General features: G+C 41.6%; 1 protein-coding gene across 1 annotated transcript in view; it reads left to right on the top strand.

Moving 5' to 3' along the window:
• JAZF1 (JAZF zinc finger 1) overlaps positions 1–19,594 on the top strand; it is a 123,070-nt gene that overhangs the window by 100,754 nt on the left and 2,722 nt on the right. Inside the window, exons 3-4 of the mRNA XM_083468569.1 lie at positions 1,651–1,847; positions 17,984–18,153. Of these exons, the coding sequence (XP_083324695.1) occupies positions 1,651–1,847; positions 17,984–18,153 (367 nt within the window). The remainder of the gene's footprint in view (positions 1–1,650; positions 1,848–17,983; positions 18,154–19,594) is intronic.

Genomic DNA, 19,594 nt, shown 5'->3' with positions numbered 1-19,594 from the left:
AGTGTTTGGGCTGAGTGATGGGACTCCTCAGGCCCCTGCACTTGAGGCTCCAGAGCCCTGATATATAGGGATCCATTCCTCATCCTTCAGAGTCCCACCTTCTCCACTGTCATTCTTGGCTTCTTGCGTGATGGCCTTCCTCACAGAACATCAGAACCAAGAATTTTATATGTATGTGTGTGTGTGTGTGTGTGTGTGTACACACACACACACACACACACACACACACACACAGTGGTACCTCAGGATGCGAACGTGATCCATGCCGGAGCCCCGTTCGCATCCCAAACAGAACGCAAGACGCAATGGTGTGTCTGCGCGTGCGTGGGTCACGTTTCGCCCCTACCGCGTATGCGCGTGACGGCATTTTGAACGTCTGCGCATGCGCGAGCGGCGAAACCCGGAAGTAACGTGCTCCGTTACTTCCAGGTTGCCGCAGAGCACAACTCGAACACGCTCAACCCGAAGCGCATTCAACTCGAGGTATGACTGTGTGTGTGTGTGTGTGTGTGTGTGTGTGTGTGTGTGTATTGTGATGAGGAGCTACCTCAGTACCATCAGAAACTTAAGTGGAGAAGTAATGTATTGGTAATGCCCGTTTTTTACTTTCCTCTTTAGTAAGTGCAGCTTTACTGTAAGACAAATCCCCTTAATATAACCAGGGCAATCCACAAGCAACTTAAAACAGCATGCTTGTATTTAAAATAGTATGGCTTGAATGGTTTGCATTTCACAGGACAGTTATGTGGCCCCCCAGGGTATATCCAGTTCCCTTCTCTTCTCTGAGTCCTGCTGGTAGTTTTCTTTATCCATCTCCCTTCACTTCCCCGCAACTGGAACATGTTTAACTCTCACCAGGGATACAGCTGAGACAGCAATGGGAGTAGAACTGTAGAACTAACAGAACACAGGAGTTGACATCATCATTATGTCACAATGGCTCAGGGAGCAGGTGTCTAATAGTGGGTCACAAAGCAGGAGAATACCAGTGGTGAAATGTGAAGGGAATCTTTGTATGTCAATTCTCATTTTTTTAGAAATGAGTGTCCAGTTGACAGTTTATAAGCCCTTTTGTAAAATGCATTTATCTTCCAGTTCAGCACCCTGTCTGATGCAGCGCTGCTTTTTTTAGGCAGGCCGAATCACCCCCTTTAATTAACTTTGCAAATGTCGCATGTATAACATGCTAAAAACTGCCACCCGCCTGTATCTGTGTGAGACCCCATAGGCTGTGCTGCACTTATGTCACAGAATCTCAGTGGTTGCTTTAAATGATTGGAGTACATATGCCATGAATCAAAAACTGCAAGTGATACAGAATCATAGAGTTGGAAGGGGCCCCAAGGGTCATCAACGCCCTGCAATGCAGGAACCTCAGCTAAGGCATCCATGACAGATGGCCATCCAACCTAAGCTTTACAACCTCCAAGGAAGGAGAGTCTACAACCTCCAAGGGGAGACCATTCTATGGTCCAACAGCAATTACTGTCAGAAAGCTCTTCCTGATCTTTAGTCGGAATCTCAGCTCAAGTCCTGGCGACTTGTGGAAGCCACAGCTTCAGAAACATAAGCAAGTGTTTGTACTGACTGTTCAGCGCTCCTGTTTCACAACGATTTTCCTCTTACCCATTGGCACCGCCATTGTTGCAGGTTTATGACTGACGCAGCGCGGCGAGAGCAGGAATCCCTGAAGAAGAAAATCCAGCCTAAACTCTCCCTGACTCTGTCAAGTTCGGTGTCCCGGGGAAACGTATCTACTCCTCCACGCCACAGCAGTGGGAGCCTTACTCCGCCAGTCACGCCACCCATTACCCCTTCCTCGTCATTTCGTAGCAGCACACCCACAGGTAAGAGGAGTTGGTTTCGTAGCATTGAGTGTTGCAGTGTACCATTGAAAGATTCAGAAGTTTGGCATGCAGCCATAAAGAAGGGCATGTTGTGATTTCTGTGCATTCTATTTTCTACTGGGAAATAAATCTTATGTGTGTTACGGTCAGATTCTGTTTCGCGAACCAAAATGGGGTTCCCGACAGGTGTGACTGGGCTTCTGTTTGGTTTTTGTACCTAATTTATCTACAGTGGTACCTCAGGTTACAGACGCTTCAGGTTACAGACTCCGCTAACCCAGAAATAGTACCTCAGGTTAAGAACTTTGCTTCAGGATGAGAACAGAAATTGTGCTCCGGCAGCGCGGCAGCAGTGGGAGGCCCCATTAGCTAAAGTGGTACCTTAGTTTAAGAACAATTTCAGGTTACGAACGAACCTCCAGAACAAATTAAGTTCTTAACCTGAGGTACCACTGTATTGTCATTTTGCTAATTGCGGTGCAACGTGAAGTAAGGGAAACGGAGCAAAATGGGTTGTGTAGAATCTGAAAAAAGGGGAATCTCATACTAAACTTGGGAAGAGATGAAAAAGTGATGTTCCTGTTGCCATTTGTCCCTGTAAAATCAGTGCAACTTATATATATATAAATTATATGCCTTGCTGAAATAAAAAAAAGTGTGTATTGTGAGGGCACCTGGCTAATGTTCCAAAGTATAGGTGCTGCCACACAAAAAGATACCGTAGATTCTCTGGAATTGCAACATGAGCTTTATATGGTGCTTGTAAAAGTGCAAGTTCGTTGGGTCCTACATTTTAAATCTTTGGATGTTAAATATTTGTGTGTGTTTAAAACAATAGCATTTCCAAATTGATTTCCATAATATTAATATGGTTTTATATTAAACATATTTCTGACGTTCTTAAGAATCTTTGCATATAACTCATTTTTAAATGAAAGAAGCTACTGAGTATGGTTGAGAAATAATGACCCCATATTTTTTGTTTAATTAAACCACTTTCTGAGTTGTATGGATTTATTTGAAACCCATAATCCCTGGACCTTTCATACTTGCAATAGATTTTTTTTTTAATGAATTATATTCAGTAAAACTAGGTAACTAATATCGGCCTGGTATGAGTTTGTGGTCCACTCGTAAATCGTGAACCAATAGTTTAATGCTGCCTTCTATGTTCTCAGTGACTCTCCTTTTTCCACAAAATGCTTTTCAATGTTTTGTTTAAAAACCTCTCCTTCTGCTTTTTTTGTTTTTTAAAAAAATGGCTCTTGGCCGCCTTTCCCCCATTTATTCTGTTTTGCAGCGTGTGCAGATCATCTGTGCTTTCCAACTCTGCATTTTAAAAACCTCTCATTGTACTTTCTGTTCTTTAAAAAAATGCCTTTTGGCCACCCTTATTCAGTTTTACAATGTGCATATATCTTTGCGTTCCAAGTCACCTTGCCTACTTGTGTGGCAGGTGTAAATGACGGGGGCCCACCCTGATAGCAGAAACAGAATAGCATGTTTGGCTAGACATATCTCAAACAACTCATCAATCATTAAACTTGAAAAGGAGATGGGGAGTCAAATTTCGGCAATTGCTCCCTTTTTTTTTACTTTAAACTGTGCAGACCCCTGCAGCGCTGGTTCTGACTTACAAAGTGTTAAATGGCTTGGCTGCTGTGGCTGTACCATGTCCCTTTGAGAACACCTTATATGATGCCATAATATGGACACATACATTGGTACTCTCACTGGCTAGATCACATTTATTTTTAAAATTAGCATCCCATCGTTTAATTTAAAGATTTCCAGGGCAGCTTACAATATTGAAAACAGCGTAAGGAATAATAACACTACAGCCTTAAAACAGCAACAAAACAACACAGGAGGTAAATAGGTTTTTTAAAAAAAGCTTTAAAACAGTATTTAAAAGTTAAAAGCTTGGGGGGGGGAGGTCTTTGTCCAGCCTAATGGCTATATTTTGCAGTTTGTGATCAGTCTTTAAAGGCAGCCACATGTACAGCGCATTACATCTGTCTCACTGGAATGGTGCTCCATGCAGCTGATGCCACTTGAGATTCCAGCAATAGTGTGAACCAGATCCTTCACTGGGAGTGCAGCCGAATCCTGAACAACTTAAACACTCACCTCCCTGAGCAGATGAACCACCCTTCAATGATACCTCAGTTCTATCAAGATTGGGCTTCAGTTTATTGATCCTCATCCAGTCCACTACTGATCTCAGACCTCCCTTTAGGACTCTCCTGCTAAATTCCCAGATACTTTCACTCAGTGATTCCATAAGCATATTAAGAACTATGGAGAACATGATGGATCCCTGTGGAACACCAGCATAAATGCCATGAGGGCAAACAGTAGACCCCCACATCTCCTCTTCAGTCACCACCCCATAGAAGCCAACTAGGGACTGAGGTCCCTCTGCTGCCCCCCAATAAAATATTTGAGGGGGCTGCTCCCCCAGTTGATGGACATTGCCATTCAAATGGTGTCAGGCTTCAAGGACTAGTTTCCTCCCCCCTTTTGGCAGTAGATAAGCAAAACAAAGTGAAAACAGTCTCTTACCATTTAGAGATTTTAATGAGCACAGCAAGAGAACAAAGCAGCCATTCCTTGGGCAAAGGTGCTCCCAGTTAAGGATCCCACCCACTTCCTCCCTAGTCATCCACGTCACTTCCGCGTCTTGCAACCTGATCTCGCAACCACTTTGCTTTCTGTGCTTGTCTGCTTATCTGCTTGTGGTGACCTTAGGCTGGGCAGATGTATGCTTTCCAGCGAGAGAGAGTCTGTTAGCTCTCTCTGTCCCAGTCCTTCTCCTAGCTGTTCACTACCCGGTTCTTCCCAGCTTCTGTCTTCTGGACTATATCCCTCTGCAAACCACTGTTCCAAATCTATACTGTCCCACTGCTCCTGTGAAGATTCGGGATCCTCCACAGCACGGTCCCTGACAGAGTGTGTGCACCGCATCTTGTGATCAATTATGGGGGGTGGGACTCACCTGTCCCCTGCCCAATATTTTATTCCAAGTTGGCACCCCTGAGCCTTCCTGATAAGAGAGAAAAAGCTAGGCCTCCTATTTCCAACCCAGCAGCCTACCATGTTTATGATGGTATCAGAAGCTGACCTGGGAGTATTAGTAGGGTCACACGCCCACTGTCTTTCTCTTAATAGAGGGCATCTGTCAAGGCCAAAACTGGGTCTGAAAACAGATTGAAATGGATCCAGAAAATTAGCTGTGCCTAAAAGTGGCTGGAGTTGTATTCCTACTTGAGTAGCTCGCCCAGGAAAGGGACATTTGCATTTATGGAACAAACTCTCTGACACTTGTCACCGTCAAAGCATCTATATCTTTCCTAAATGTCCTTTAGAAGCGCTTTTGGTCCACCTCCTTTCGGTCTGGTTTTCCGTGCCACAATATTTAAGGGGGGGGCCTTTGGTCTCTGGCTTACAATGTGGGCAGAACAGGCAATACATGCACCTGGATCTTGTGATGGGTGTGTTGTGAAGACATTTAGCTTTGGCTAAGTTGCTATATTTCAGCCTCAGTTTCTCATCTTGGAAGCATGGTGGCTTACCTACCACAGAAAAACCCTATCTGTGACTTGACCTTCAAGAACCGGGTGGGCTAGAAGAGTAAAATAAATAAGGCCAGCATTTCCATTCTCTTGCTCCAAAATTATTATTTATTTTACCCTGCAAACTATTCCCAATCATTTGTGTCATAAATAAAGTTCTTAAAATAAGCATAAACATATGTCCTTCCACTCAGCCGGAGCCATAATGCTCAGGGCTTTGTTAGTGCAGTGCCTTATTGGACACGTACTGTTTTTTATATATCTAAAAAATGAGCTCCCTATGTTAATTTTCTGGAAAAAGCGGAGTTTATTTTTAATTTGGGCTAGCTCACTAAATTAGGTGCTCTCCTACAGAACAATTTGTACCAGTAATAAGAGAGTAGTAATATGAAACTTCATTAAATAGTTCTTTTATTTAATCTTCGCATACGGCTGGGCTGGCTGCCACTTTTTTACAGGTGAGTTATGGAGTGTGCCAAATACCAAAGTGTGAATTAACAAAGTGGTGTTTAGATTTGGGGGAGAAAATGTTTTGCATGTCCATACTCTTAATTGCACTGGTATAAGCAGCCGCTTGCCTATTATTTGGCTACCCTAAGCAAATTAAAACTGATTGCCTATATGAGTCAAAAGGAATTCTTTTGAAAATAAGCATGTGGTTAGTCAGTGTATGTGTAACATGCAGGCACCATAACCTCTCGTTTCAAATGTAAACCACAGAACATTCCTGATAGACTAGAGACTTTGTTGTGCTCTTCCCTGGCTCATGTAGAAAATACAGACACATCACCTAAAATGTTATAATTTCAAAAATATATATATGTACATGCAGCGGTACTTGAATCCAGCCTAATTTAGTTGAACTTGGGCCCTACTGAAATCACTATACAGTGGTACTTTAGTTCTCAAACTTAATATGTTCCAGAAGTCCGTTCCAAAACCAAAACGTTCCAAAACCAAGGCACACTTTCCCATAGTAAGTAATGCAAAATGGATTAATCAGTTCCAGACTTTTAAAAACAACCCCGAAAACAGCAATTTAACATGAATCTAACGAGACCACTATCTAATGAGACCATTGATCCATAAAATGAAAGCAATAAACACTGTACTGCAGTCACACAATCAATCAATCAATCAATCAATCAATCAATCAATAAGTAGCTGAACTGGGGTCCACACAGTCACAAAAACAAAACAAAAAGAGCCACAAAAACAAAAATGCAAAATAAATAGCAAAAACAGACAGACCTCAGCGTAACACTCAAAACAGAAATGTGGCACTCAAAATGGAGCACATTTGGCTCCCGAAAAAGTTCACAAACCAGAACACTTGCTTCCAAGTTGTTGGAGTTCCAAGGCATTTGAGAACAAATGTACCACTGTAAAATGTAAGATTTAACTTATGTCACCTTCATTTCAGTGGGACTTAAGTACAGCTAACTTAATCTGGGTCTATCCCAGAAAGCAAGTCAACTAAAACAAAGGCAGGTACAGTGGTACCTCAGGTTACATATGCTTCAGGTTACATACGCTTCGGGTTACGGACTCCGCTAACCCAGAAATAGTGCTTCAGGTTAAGAACTTAGCTTTTGGATGAGAACAGAAATCATGCTCCGGCAGCGCGGCGGCAGCAGGAGGCCCCATTAGCTAAAGTCGTGCTTCAGGTTAAGAACAGTTTCAGGTTAAGTACGGACCTCCGGAACAAATTAAGTACTTAACCCGTCGTTTTTCTGGGGGACGCAGGGGAACGCATACCCCTAAACATTTTGTGAATCTTTGTACTTTTTTCCATTTACTGTATTTGTTTTTCCGGATTTGAACTATAAAATGGTGATTTTCTTGAGTCAAAATGAAAGTACCCCTAAACATTTTTTTAAGGGGGAAAAAGCACTGCCAATATCACAAGATATCAATATATCACCCAGCCCTAACCACCACCACTAAATAGATCCATAAGCTTTTCTGATGGGGAGATTAAAAAGGGATCAACTCCTCTGGCCAGACTGCATTTGCACATACACAAATGACTGGTGAAAGCTTCTTGAAAAGTAATATGGGAAGGGGCTTCAAAACCCCTTCCTCTCCCCATACAGTGGTACCTTGGTTTAAGAACAGCTTAGTTTATGAACAACTTGGATTAAGAATGCTGCAAACCCGGAAGTAGGTGTTTTGGTTTGTGAACTTTGCCTTGGAATAAGAACATGTTTCACTTCTTGTTGAGTGTGTTCCATTTGTAAATTGAGTCCCCCGCTGCTATGGAAAAGCATGCCTTTGGTTTAAGAACGCTTTGGTTTAAGACCTCCGGAACGGATTAAATTTGTAAACCAAGGTACCACTGTAATAGGATTTGAGCTGGACAGAAGGTGTGAAACTTGCATGATAAATGTTCTTCACATTTCCTTCCATGCTTCAAAGTGAATGAATTCTAAGCCTCTCTCTTTGTGTGGACTTCAAATAAATTAAATACTTTTAATGGTTAGAGAGCAGCGGGGGCGGAGGGCAGAATGGTGCAGAGTTAAAATAGACGTGGTTGGTCATCCTTTTGTTGTTTTCCTGACATAATCCATTTGTTAGATTTTGTTGTTATTGTAATGCCATTGATGGATCTCACCTAATTCTGTTAATATATTAAAGCACTGATGGACAACATGTGTGCTGAGCCTGGCTCTGTGTAAGCCTCCTGTGATTCTGGGATTTTAGGTTTCCTGCCACCCGGTAGGTGGGCTCCCTGCCGGCTGTGTGAAATCTAACTTTGTAGGAAGGTAGTTGGAGGAAGCACTGCATCAAACAATTACAAGAACATAACCTTCCCTTCTTATCTACTCCGCCTAAGGCTATTTTCTTATTTAATCCTGCCTTTTTATTGTTCTTTACTGTTGTTTCCCTTTCCCTCGTTCATAGTATCCTTGCTGTGCCACTGAAGTAAAATCTGGACATGATGACAAGAGTTGCTGCATTGCAGGCTTCCTTTCTCAATGCCAAATCCTTTTTTCAGTAGCAAACCCCAGTGGCTTGGTAATTAGTTGTATGGGAATTTTCACAGTAACCTCCCCAAGGAGCAATTTCACCAAAGAGTAACCCTCTTGTCTAGACCAAGCTCATAAAGTCATCACTCGTTGTGATTTCCATTCTACAAAGCTGCAGCAGAAATATGGCCTTTCGTCTTAAGGTGCCTTTCAAGCATGTATATACCTCCATGCAGCAGAACTGCTGATGTAGCCCTTATGGAAGACGTATACATGTTGCCGGGGTGCCTAGAAAGGTGTGGTCCACTGTTGTTGTGTTTTACTCTTTCTTTCCATAAAATAACACTGTTGCTATGTGCCATTTCCATTACAGTGGTACCTCGGGTTACATACGCTTCAGGTTACAGACTCTGCTAACCCAGAAATAGTACCTCGGGTTATGATCTTTGCTTCAGGATAAGAACAGAAATCGGGCTCTGGCAGCGCAGCAGCAGGAGGAAGCCCCATTAGCTAAAGTGGTGCTTCAGGTTAAGAACAGTTTCAGGTTAAGAACAGACCTCCAGAACAAGTTAAGTACTTAACCCGAGGTACCACTGTATACTGTTTGTCTAGTGCGCATTATTTACACTTGCTGCAACAGGGAAGAACATCAGCTGTGAATAATGACATATTAGCACAGTAGCCAAAGTTTTATCTCTGTGTACTTTAAAGTCCACTTCAGTATAACTCTAGTATCAAGATAAGCCTTTTAGCTCTATATAAGCAGCACATACCAGCACAGAAGTCTGTATCGGTATCTTTTGTCTATTTCAATCCAATGCAGATTTCACCATTCTGGTTGATCTCAGTTAGTGAATTGGGATATAAGGGCTCAGGTGGTATTTAAAGTATCCTTTAAGGTATACAAGACCTAGAACCTGGCCCAGCAGTGTATGAACAGCCAGTGTTTTGTCCATGTTAATCCAATACAGATTTCAACATTCAGCCATCATAAATGATGTTACAATGTGTTTTAGGATCAAAAAGAAAGCCAATTAATGTATTGGTGCAATGAAGTACCTCGGTGTTTGAAAAACGCAGATCAAAGAACACTAGTTCATATTCATAAAGTATTTAAAAGGTCTCATTTTGTGATCAGTGAAAACCTGGTGGTAAGATCATTTAGTTTAGTGCATTGACTTTTTCTATAACTGTGTAGATGCTATGTTTCAGATGTTTGAAAAATGAAAGGCTGGCATTCCATTTCTAACCATTTTTTCACTACTACTACCACTACCACCACTACTACTACTACTACTGGTTGGTTGGTAGGCATCCTTTTCTTAAAAAGCTATGTGTAGCGTCTTATGCCTGCCAAGCTGCAAGAAACTCAGATGCTCCCAGTAGAAGCAATTCCCATTGATTTCATGTGCCTAGTAGTGCACATATTCTAAAAAGGATAGTTCATTGGCCCAGTTGATATCGAAGGAACCCATGCCAGTTCATCTCTCTGTATCACTAGCCTCTTGCCAAGAAAATAAGAAAGAGTCCAGGGACACCTAAAGATTGACTTAATCCCGCAAAGTCATTGCACAGGTGGAACAACTTCCACTTGCACAGTCGATCTCCTTACATTCCACGTTTCTTTGTAAGTTTATTTATACTTTGCCCTACAAACACAGCTGACATGGTGTACCAGCTCGTTCCTTTCTGATAACCGTAATCTGGATAATGGCTTATCAGCATATTGGTAGCTGTCCAACTTTAGCTTGTTTGCTCTGCTATAGAAATCATAGGATTCACTTCTATGCCTGCTCATACAGGGAAAGGACTTTGGTGAGCAAGGTCTAAAAGTCTTAACACAAAAAGCAGCTCTTTAAAGTTACTGGGTTGTGATCCCACATGGAAATTATTATTTTTTAAAATGTAATTGTTATGCATATTAAAAACACTTCAGAGGTGTGTGGACCAGGCTCCTAGTTCAGAAGATTGCCCTTTGTCAGTGAAGCACACAAACCATTTTAGGGGAACAGTGATACAGAGAGATGAACTGGCATGAGTTCCTTCTATAACAACTGGGCCAATGAACTACTGATTGGTGCCATGTTAGGATGTCAAACACAATTAAATGAAAAACCAAACAAGACCACATTCTTAGCAACTTTCATCTGCCCAATGAACCAGGAAAGAAGCCCTTGAGATGCCTTGTTGCCAAACCGGTGCCATCTCAGGCTCCTAAATCCCTTTCAGTTCTTTACATAAACATCCTATGCTGCAAGTTACACCTAGCTGGGATTTCCAAACCAATCCCCATTTTTTCTGCCCCTGATAATCACCATCAGCCAATTTCCAAACAGCGGTTTAGCCATAAGTCTAGCAACCTGCAAGGTCAGGCTTGCAATTTGAAGCAAGATGACTTCGGTTCTTAAAATCGGGCCCCAACAAAAGGGTTTGTAAAGCTCAGGTTGATCAACAAGGCCATATTTAACTCTTGCTGTAATTTAGTCAGCCCTACCTCCAAAATAAATGCAAACCATATCCCAGGCCCCACAGATGAGTGCAATGTGGACGAGACATTTTATTGCCTCTACTGTAAATGGCTGGATGGCTCTTGTACAGCCATAAAGCACGTTTAAATCTATTGTTATAAAACAGGTCTCGAATGTATCTTTGTAACATATAAACTGTCGTTCATTTACGTAGGTGCTTTTTTATTGCCCTCCTTTATCTTAAGCATGAATTTGTTTCCTGATAACGTTCCTTTTAAAAAGAAAAAGGGTGAAAAAAAAGACAATAAACTGCTAGTCCCGCATGTGCATCAGAAGAGTCCTTAAGACTGCAATGCTGTCCTGGATTTGTATTTTAAACTTAAGAATGCAGACCCAAAATAGCATCTCTTATGAATGCTTTATTTGCATTTAAATGCACTGTCTTTCTGCCCTGTAGTTCCGATTGCCCATTCTTCCTTGAGGGCTTGCAGAAAGATCTTTGAAATAATTTGCTAGTGTTCAATTAGCACTGCAGTGACTGAGAATGGAAAATGCTCGACTTCATTTTTCCCCCTTCAGTGGTGTAGCTGCTCTTGTTGCCTGTGCCCCAACCAGAAAATTTTATTATGTCTGAGTTAATTTGCAGGATAAACCTTTGGCGGGAGGGACCTGCTTGGGTTTATTTATTCCTTTATTTGCTCTTTTATTTTAATTATCTTTTAAAAAAAGAAGTTGCACTGTAAAACATTGCTATTTAATTGCAGGAAGTCTATGCTGGAAGTGGCTAATAGATGGCATTTGTTTAAATGAAGCTGTAGGGACGCTGCTTGAGAATGTTTTAAAGCATTGCAAGGCTGGGCTTGATAATGTTTTCCTGCATTGCGTATAAAAACCAAAGGCCCTTTACCCTTTCTGAAAGGTCTTTTCTGTAGAAAACAAGATAGGGGGAGGGAAATGTTTATATGAGAATGCAAAATAACTTCTTGAGACTATGAGCACACCGTGCCCTTAAAATGTCAAGAGCACATTGTGTGTTGAAATGGTAGCAGTGTGCTTTTAGCACCTCTGCAGCACCCAGGCTGCACGTGTCGAGATCAAACCCAGTAGACAGAACATATGTCTTGTGTATGTCTTGTGACTGTTTTCTTTTCTCTAGAATCAGTACTTTATATGCATGTTTTAGTGTTGCCTGTTTTTTGTTTGCTTTTTTACGATCAGTGGAAATTGTAGCAGTATATGTAGCGCGACATGTTGAATGTTGCCTTGGCAGTAGCAAAATTACCGTCTCAGATACAATAAATGTTGCAGGTTGGATGCAATTGATGTTGGTTGGCTGATGGCAGAATAGTGGGAAGGGAAATTGGGGTGAGGACTCCACTCTGCAACCGCAGCACTTCCCCTCCAAATCTGCTCCAGAGGTTTCAGATATTTTGCATCAGCTTGTATTCCGGCATTTTTTTAAAAAATGGAATGAATTTATTGGGCAACGTAATCAGTCCCAAAATGAGACAAGGAAAGCAGGAATGCTGCTATGATAGAGTGGTGGAGGAAGGGGAGACCCAACCCATAACCAAGTTTTGCAGGATTGGGTATGGGGCACTGGGATCATCTATACTGTTTCAAGATTTGTGTGTCTTTGTTTGGACTAGTGATAGTCAAGCTGGCTTACCTTGCAACTGACTCCGTTTTTCTGAGCTTTCTTGAAAACAGGTCTGAGATAATCTTGAGAAACTTCTCATGTGCCTTGGCAATAAAAATACAATGCTGAGAATGCTCAGGGAACACTTAGGGCTTAAGAATGAGACCTTCAAGGCATCTCCTAACTCCTGTCTCCAGAAAGCCTTCTTCATCACAGGTTCCCTCACTACTTGAAAGGGTAAATTTGCTGTGGAAGTTTGGGGGAAATGGTGTGAATGGTTGACTGGTGGTGGCAGCAGCAGAAAACCCCTTAGGGAAGGCCTGAATTCAAAGAGGCTTAGAGTATAGCTTATGACGTGGTCATAGATTTCCAAACTGTGGAAAGTTTGTACTTCAGGCATACCTTTCCTGAAAATTGCTTCTACTTTGGCTTAGACTGTTTAGATTTAGAATCCAATCTCAGTTTTGTTGCAGCAAATAGATTTCGCCATCAAAGTGAATAAGGATAGTATTAGACTTCTGTGGGCAGGCATTATGCAATTACCAAACATTTGTGTGCTGTTGCTTCTAACAAGCTGGCTGCCTGCTGATGATAATGAAAACCCTTAATAGCCTACTGGGTTTAAAACCAAGGTACAGTGGTACCTCAGGTTACATACGCTTCAGGTTACAGACACTTCAGGTTACAGACTCCGCTAATCCAGAAATAGTACCTCGGGTTAAGAACTTTGCTTCAGGATGAGAACAGAAATTGTGCTCCAGTGGTGCGGCGGCAGCGGGAGGCCCCATTAGCTAAAGTGGTGCTTCAGGTTAAGAACAGTTTCAGGTTAAGAACGGACCTCTGGAACGAATTAAGTATTTAACCAGAGCTACCACTGTATTCTCCACAAAGCACTTCTGCTCAACAAGTGCTTTGAAAAGAATCATACCAGATCTGTTTTTCTTTTTTACTACTTAGTCACCATTTCGAGTCATAAAACTCACCTGTTTTAATGAATAAATATTGCATTATTCTGGTGACCTCTGGGTCAATCTTCTGCAGCTGAGGGGCAAACTTTTTGCCCAAGTATTCATGCATTTCAATGTTCATGTGACAACAGAAGCAGCTATTACCAGCTTTGATTGGTTTTTCAGTTGAAGTCTCTGCAGGACAGGGCCAAAGTCTGGAAGACTCAGGTGGCACAGAATAAAACTGCCAGAATTATAACTGACACAGCATAATTGGATCAAATCTCACCAGTATTAAAAGAGCTCCACTGACAGTCTTTCTGCTTCCAAGCCCAATCTGAAGTGCTAGTATTGACATTTAAAGCCCTAAATGGTTTGGGACCCAAGTATCTGAAGGAGTGTCTTCTCCCATATCATTCAAGGCTGCTCTATGTTCCCTTCCTTGTTAGCAGTGAAGCAGATGACTGATACCCTTCCAGGAACAATTGTCTGCCACAAATTTTCCTTTTCTTTTAGATGTCAGCTGAGCCCTTGTTTATTCTCTCAAACTTTTAAAACATTCCTTGCTGTCTGCTGTTTTGCTCCGCTCATTTATTTTTTTAATGATGTGGTTCTATTGTTTTTTGATACTTTGATTTTATAAACCACCCTGGAACCAAATATCCTCTGTAGAATTAGTGAGCAGGACCCATGTACTGCTTGTATAGAGAGAATGATGGTAAAGAAGAGTGAAATCTGTGCATCTTATATGTATATAATCTGCTTTGCCAAGCAGGTGAGCAGAAGCCACACTTTTTTGCTTTAGAGAAATGTTTGTCCTCTCGGCCTCCAGCAATGATCTTCTGAACAGTGTTTCATTCTGTAAAACTGAATATGCTTTACCACCTGATGTTTGCTTAGGTGAATATATTATCTATAATAAATAAATATGGTGAGTGTATATGGGGGAGATCAGTAAATTAGTATTACATAGAAATTGCCATCATAAACCAAATTTACCCCATTTTATTTCAAGTAGCAGTTACAATAGCCATATATTAGTTGTCTTAAAAGAAGTACTCCCATAAAACTTTTTTTATGAAGCTACAAGTGCCACACAAAGTATGAACCGAGTTGTGCTTTTTATGAGAGATCATTTGAGTTTGCAGGAAATTAGTTTCACAAGAAGACTGCAGTCGTAGGCATGCTTATTTGGAAGTTAAGTTCCAAAAATTCCAAAGCGATAGAGAAGCAAAGGCCAAAATGGAGTTAACACTCATCAAAGAAATAGCAAGAAGCTTGAATTCTCCAGTGGCAAAAGCCATCTTTGCAGAATGAAAGGAAGTAGTGTGGTCAGAACAACTGAGAAAGGAGGGTTTGCATAACTGAGTTACACAGCTAGAGCGGATTTTAAATGGGGGTGGGCAGGATGTGAAGAACATTGAAGCAAGTTTTGATAGCAGGTGAAGGTGAGAGCTTATGACTTGTTTTCCCCCGGCAGCAGCTAACTTCCTGCTGCATGGCAAACTGCTTTTGAAGTCAGTTTCAAAAACCAGGTTGTGATATGGCACAGGGCTATTCAAAGTGGAGGTGGGAGTTTGGGGAGTAGAATCTTCCACTGCAGTACTGTAGGAGCCTAAGTAGCTCTTTGGATTGTGGCCAGTGAGCATATATTTATCTAACACCTTTCCAGAACATGTGTATTTATATCAACATATGCCCACTTCCCACAAAATGTGAGACATCTAATTTTGAAAATTAGAGGCGCGATTTTTCTTGCGTTGAAACGCCTTTGAAGTCTACTTGGATTTGTTCCCCGGTGAGCATTACCAGAAATGATTTGAGGCCATTAATACGTATGTTCCAACAGCAGCGACTCCTCATAAGGGAGGTTCTAGCCAACAGAACATCCAGATGTTGGCAGGGAAGGCAGACCATAATGTTGATGGGCAAGTCTTTTTTCAACCGGCCTTTTACAAGTCTGAGTCAGAGAGTGCTGGGTTTGACTTGGCAAGTAGGTGTTGACTTTTTGTTGTTGTTCATTTCCTGTTTTATTATTGCAAAAAAATAAAATAAAGAGCAGAGACCAAAAAATGTCTCTCTCTGCCAAAGTGAACTTCCCCTTCAGCATGTCACAAGCAAGCTTCCCATCAGCAGTAGGTACCAGCTGGTAGATTTAGATTTGTTTGTACACCTGATGCTGCAACTGACTTCCTGTCTCTGGTGGAAAAGACTCTTCCCCCCAACCCAAAGAAGATGGAATTATTTCCTCCAAGGCAGGAAGGACAATGGGTTCCAACAGACAGTAGGGTGTGCAAACTGGAAATTAACATAAGGACATGGTCAATGTGAATATACTAGCTATATGTAATTAACAGTACTTTTATAAAATATTGTGAATGTCACACTGTATTTGATGAAAAGGTTGCATGTACTTGAGGAATGCTGGTTCCCTCATTTTTCAGGTGGGCCATATAAACAATGAACTTTCTCTCTACTGGTTGAACACACAAATCAGTGAATGGGCACCATGAGTAATGAGTAGTGGCCTGTGTCTAAAACATCCCTTGTTTCCAGGCCTGTGTAAACAACAGGGAGAATTATATATCCTTGAATGTTGTGTACACAAATCCTAAAGAGAGATGAATCATTTAATGCATTCATCTTCTCAAATGTTAATAGCCATTGATATTCTTAAAGTTTTGTTTGCATGTTGCTGCATATTTGACAGGATTCAAAGTCACATTGCAAAATACTCGAGGCAGAAAGAAGAATCTCTTAAAAGACAAAATCGTGTTAGCAGTAGTATGACCTTTGAATTTCCTCTCGTTCCTCAATCTTAAATTCATTTCTGGGAAACTGCCTCCTGATAAGCTTCCCCACGTAGAGATGACTTAGAACTATGGAAACTGGAACATACAACATTGGTCCAGGGTTGGCCAACATGGCTGGTGTCTCCAGATGTTGTTGACCACTAGCCATTCTCTTGGGGCTGATGGAAATTGTAGTCCAACCAGTTGCCCCTGCAGGAGTCTCGCTGTCTCCAAGAACTTCCTTCTTAATTGCAATCCAATCCACACAAGCGAAGTGATGCATGTGAATCAGATCGTTCTATTAAAATAAAAAGGAAAGCCCATGCATACAGGAGCTACGTGGTGCATCAATGCTAATCGTCTCCCCTGTAAACCAAAATTTCAACCCAGAGTTTGAAGTGGATTTGCAGAGGGGACCAGACTGGCATTAACCAAGTTTACCATCACAGGGTTTCCCAAATTTTGGTCTCCAGCTGTTTTGGTACCACAACTCCCATCATCCTTAGCTAGCAGGATCAGTAGTCAGGGATGATGGAAATTGCAGTCCCCAAAAGGCTGGAGACCCAAGTTTGGGAAATGTTAGTGTGTATGTTTGACTCTAAATGCTGACAAGGAAAGAGAAGCGAGAATCAATCCCATAATGGAAGGGAATATGGGCTCTGAACTTGGCTTCTGGTTTGCAGACCATGGTTTGCTAGGACCCACTGTATTATGCCTGTGTTGGACCAGATCTAGTTATCCATCTGCCATGTGTCTACTGAGAAAATATAGGTCGCAGGAGAGCTATTGACTGTTGGTTCTGCTGTGAAATGACTGAAAGGCTTGAAGCTTGAGCAAAACGCATGACTCAGCCTAGGGCAGAAACATCCTGCAATGTCAACATTAGCCCTTGCCAAGCCTGCAACAAGCCTTTTGAGAGAGGGTTTTTCTTTCCCGCCCCCCCCCCCGTGTTTTATGACTGCTCCTTGTTTCATGTACTTACTGTGGCTACTGAAACTCTGCCTTCTCTGTTACTCTCCTTCTCCCTTTAATGTGTGCCACACAGAGAGTCTTATTAATATTTATTGCAACTTTAAAAAATAAAATTAAAAAGCTTGCCACGTGGTCCTCCAAAGGCTGCTGCAGTTTATCTGGAACATAATGCTGTATTAGGGCAGCACACAATGCAATTTATCCTCACACCTGGGGGAGTGAGTTTCACAGCTGTAATTGCTACAGTATAATTCTTATTAATGTCGTGCTATAATTTCTATTAATTCCAGAGGGCTAGTAAATGTATTAAGACTTGTCAACATATTATTTTACACTGTTTATGATCTAGAGAATTATGCCATTCAAGTGTTTTACTGTGTAAAGGAAAAGCCTTAAAAATCTGCTTTGGTTTTTGAGGCCAGGGATGGGGGGGGGGGCAGAGCATGCAATTCCATCTTGCTCCCCTCCAGTTCCCTGGTTGTCTGACAATAAAATAGCTCTGCTGATTAATATTTAGAATGAAGCTAGCTAAAGCTGTTTATGTAATATGTTAGTAGCAATTATTAAACAAATGAAGCATTCTGTGTCTTACCAAGTTCTAGCTATGATGGGAAACATTTTTTGTAATTAAAAGTACCAGTCTCCTAGTAATATAACTTAGGATGGCAATAGATGAGGCAGAGAACGGTTGGAGGATACTAATAAATATGAAACTTGTGGCTATAGTTTATTTGAACCCATTTTTTATTTTGTTTTGCTGCTCTGTCTTCTTAGGAAGCGAGTATGATGAGGAGGAAGTAGACTATGAAGATTCAGACAGCGATGAGTCCTGGACTACAGAAAGTGCCATCAGCTCTGAAGCTATCCTAAGTTCCATGTGTATGAATGGAGGAGACGAAAAACCCTTTGCATGTCCTGTCCCTGGCTGTAAAAAGCGATATAAGGTAAGTGTGCTTTTTTTGCATGGTTGAGACCCTTCCCTTTGAAAGCAGGTGTCTTATTTTTCACTAGATTTCATTCTAATCTATATACCGCTAAAGCCTTAGATCAGGGTTTCCCAAACTTGGGTCTTCTGCTGCTTTTGGACCACAACTCCCATCATACCTAGCTAGCAGGGTCAGTGGTCAGGAATGATGAGAACTGTAGTCCAAAAACAGCTGGAGACCCATGTTTGGGATGCTAAAGAACAAAGCATTCACTCCAAAAATGTGAGACACCTGAAAATACACAAAACATTGAGGAAATCAAAGGTGCCCCTTCCCCCACTTAGAGCAGTGCTTCCCAAATATTTAAGTACTGCGGCTCCCATTTTTCAAAAGCCAAGCCATTGGAACCTCTGGTTTTGAAAATTTTTGATCTCTCTATGGTAGCTTTTGTTATGTGAATGGTGCCACAGATCCCCTGGGTGGGTTGTACAGACCACCAGTTGGGAACCACTGCCTTAAGAGGGGGGAAATGTCTAAGAAGTCTTTAAATCAAGGTAACTTTATCATCTGCACTCTGTTGTTCATGAAAAATCCATGAGTACTGTCTGAGCCAAGGTAGTCAAATGTGGTCGTCTCCAGCTCCCATCAGCTTAAGCCAATGGGATCGCAAGATCAAGGGTGGTCTTAGAGTGCACAATGTTGGCTACCTATAGCCTAAGCTAGGTTGTGCACCATGAATGTAAGGACAAGCAGTCAGCAAGTTGTTGACTCACAAAGTGCTCTACCATAAGAGAAAACACATACTAATTCGTGGCTAATACTGCTTCCTGTTTCGCCAACATACATAAAAGACCTTGTGTATGTTTCCATACTTTTTTCATGCAGCTTTTCTTTGCCCCCTGCCCCCCCAAATCTTCTGCATTTATTCTACTTGTTTCTTCCATAAAGAAATTCATACTTTGTGCTTGGAAATTTAAACCAGAATGCAGAAAGATAAACCACATATTTAATCTAACATGAAAACGTGGTATAAAACAGGGGTAACAGAGGAATGCAGAAATCACTGAGCTTATGTAGGAGTTCATTTTTCCGCACCCCCAGTTGAAAAAGCTGTTTCCATTTAATAAGGCTGCAATCCTATAGCCACTTACCTTTAACTCATTGAGGCTTATTTCTAAGTAGACATGTATAGGATTGAACTGTACTTTTATTTTGGTAGTAGAGCTTTATGGCAGCGGCCGGATGGTTAAGTGCTCTTGAAAAGTAATATAAAAATGATCTAGCAGTGCTTCAACTATTGCTTGAATGGGCTATTTGCTTTGGGTCTGTCCTTCTGTGAAGGTTGGCGTAATTTCTGCCTCTTAAGGTTACCAGTAGTGTAGCTGAGCATTCCCTAGGTATATACCCCGACTGCATTTGCCACTCTGGCCTCATGAGAGAACAAATGGGCATAAAGCTT

This window comes from Podarcis liolepis (genome assembly GCF_965112155.1).
Source record: "Podarcis liolepis genome assembly, chromosome: 12".
Lineage (NCBI taxonomy): Eukaryota > Metazoa > Chordata > Lepidosauria > Squamata > Lacertidae > Podarcis > Podarcis liolepis.
Note: the sequence above shows the minus strand (reverse complement) of the source record. Positions and strands in the feature narration are given on the sequence as shown.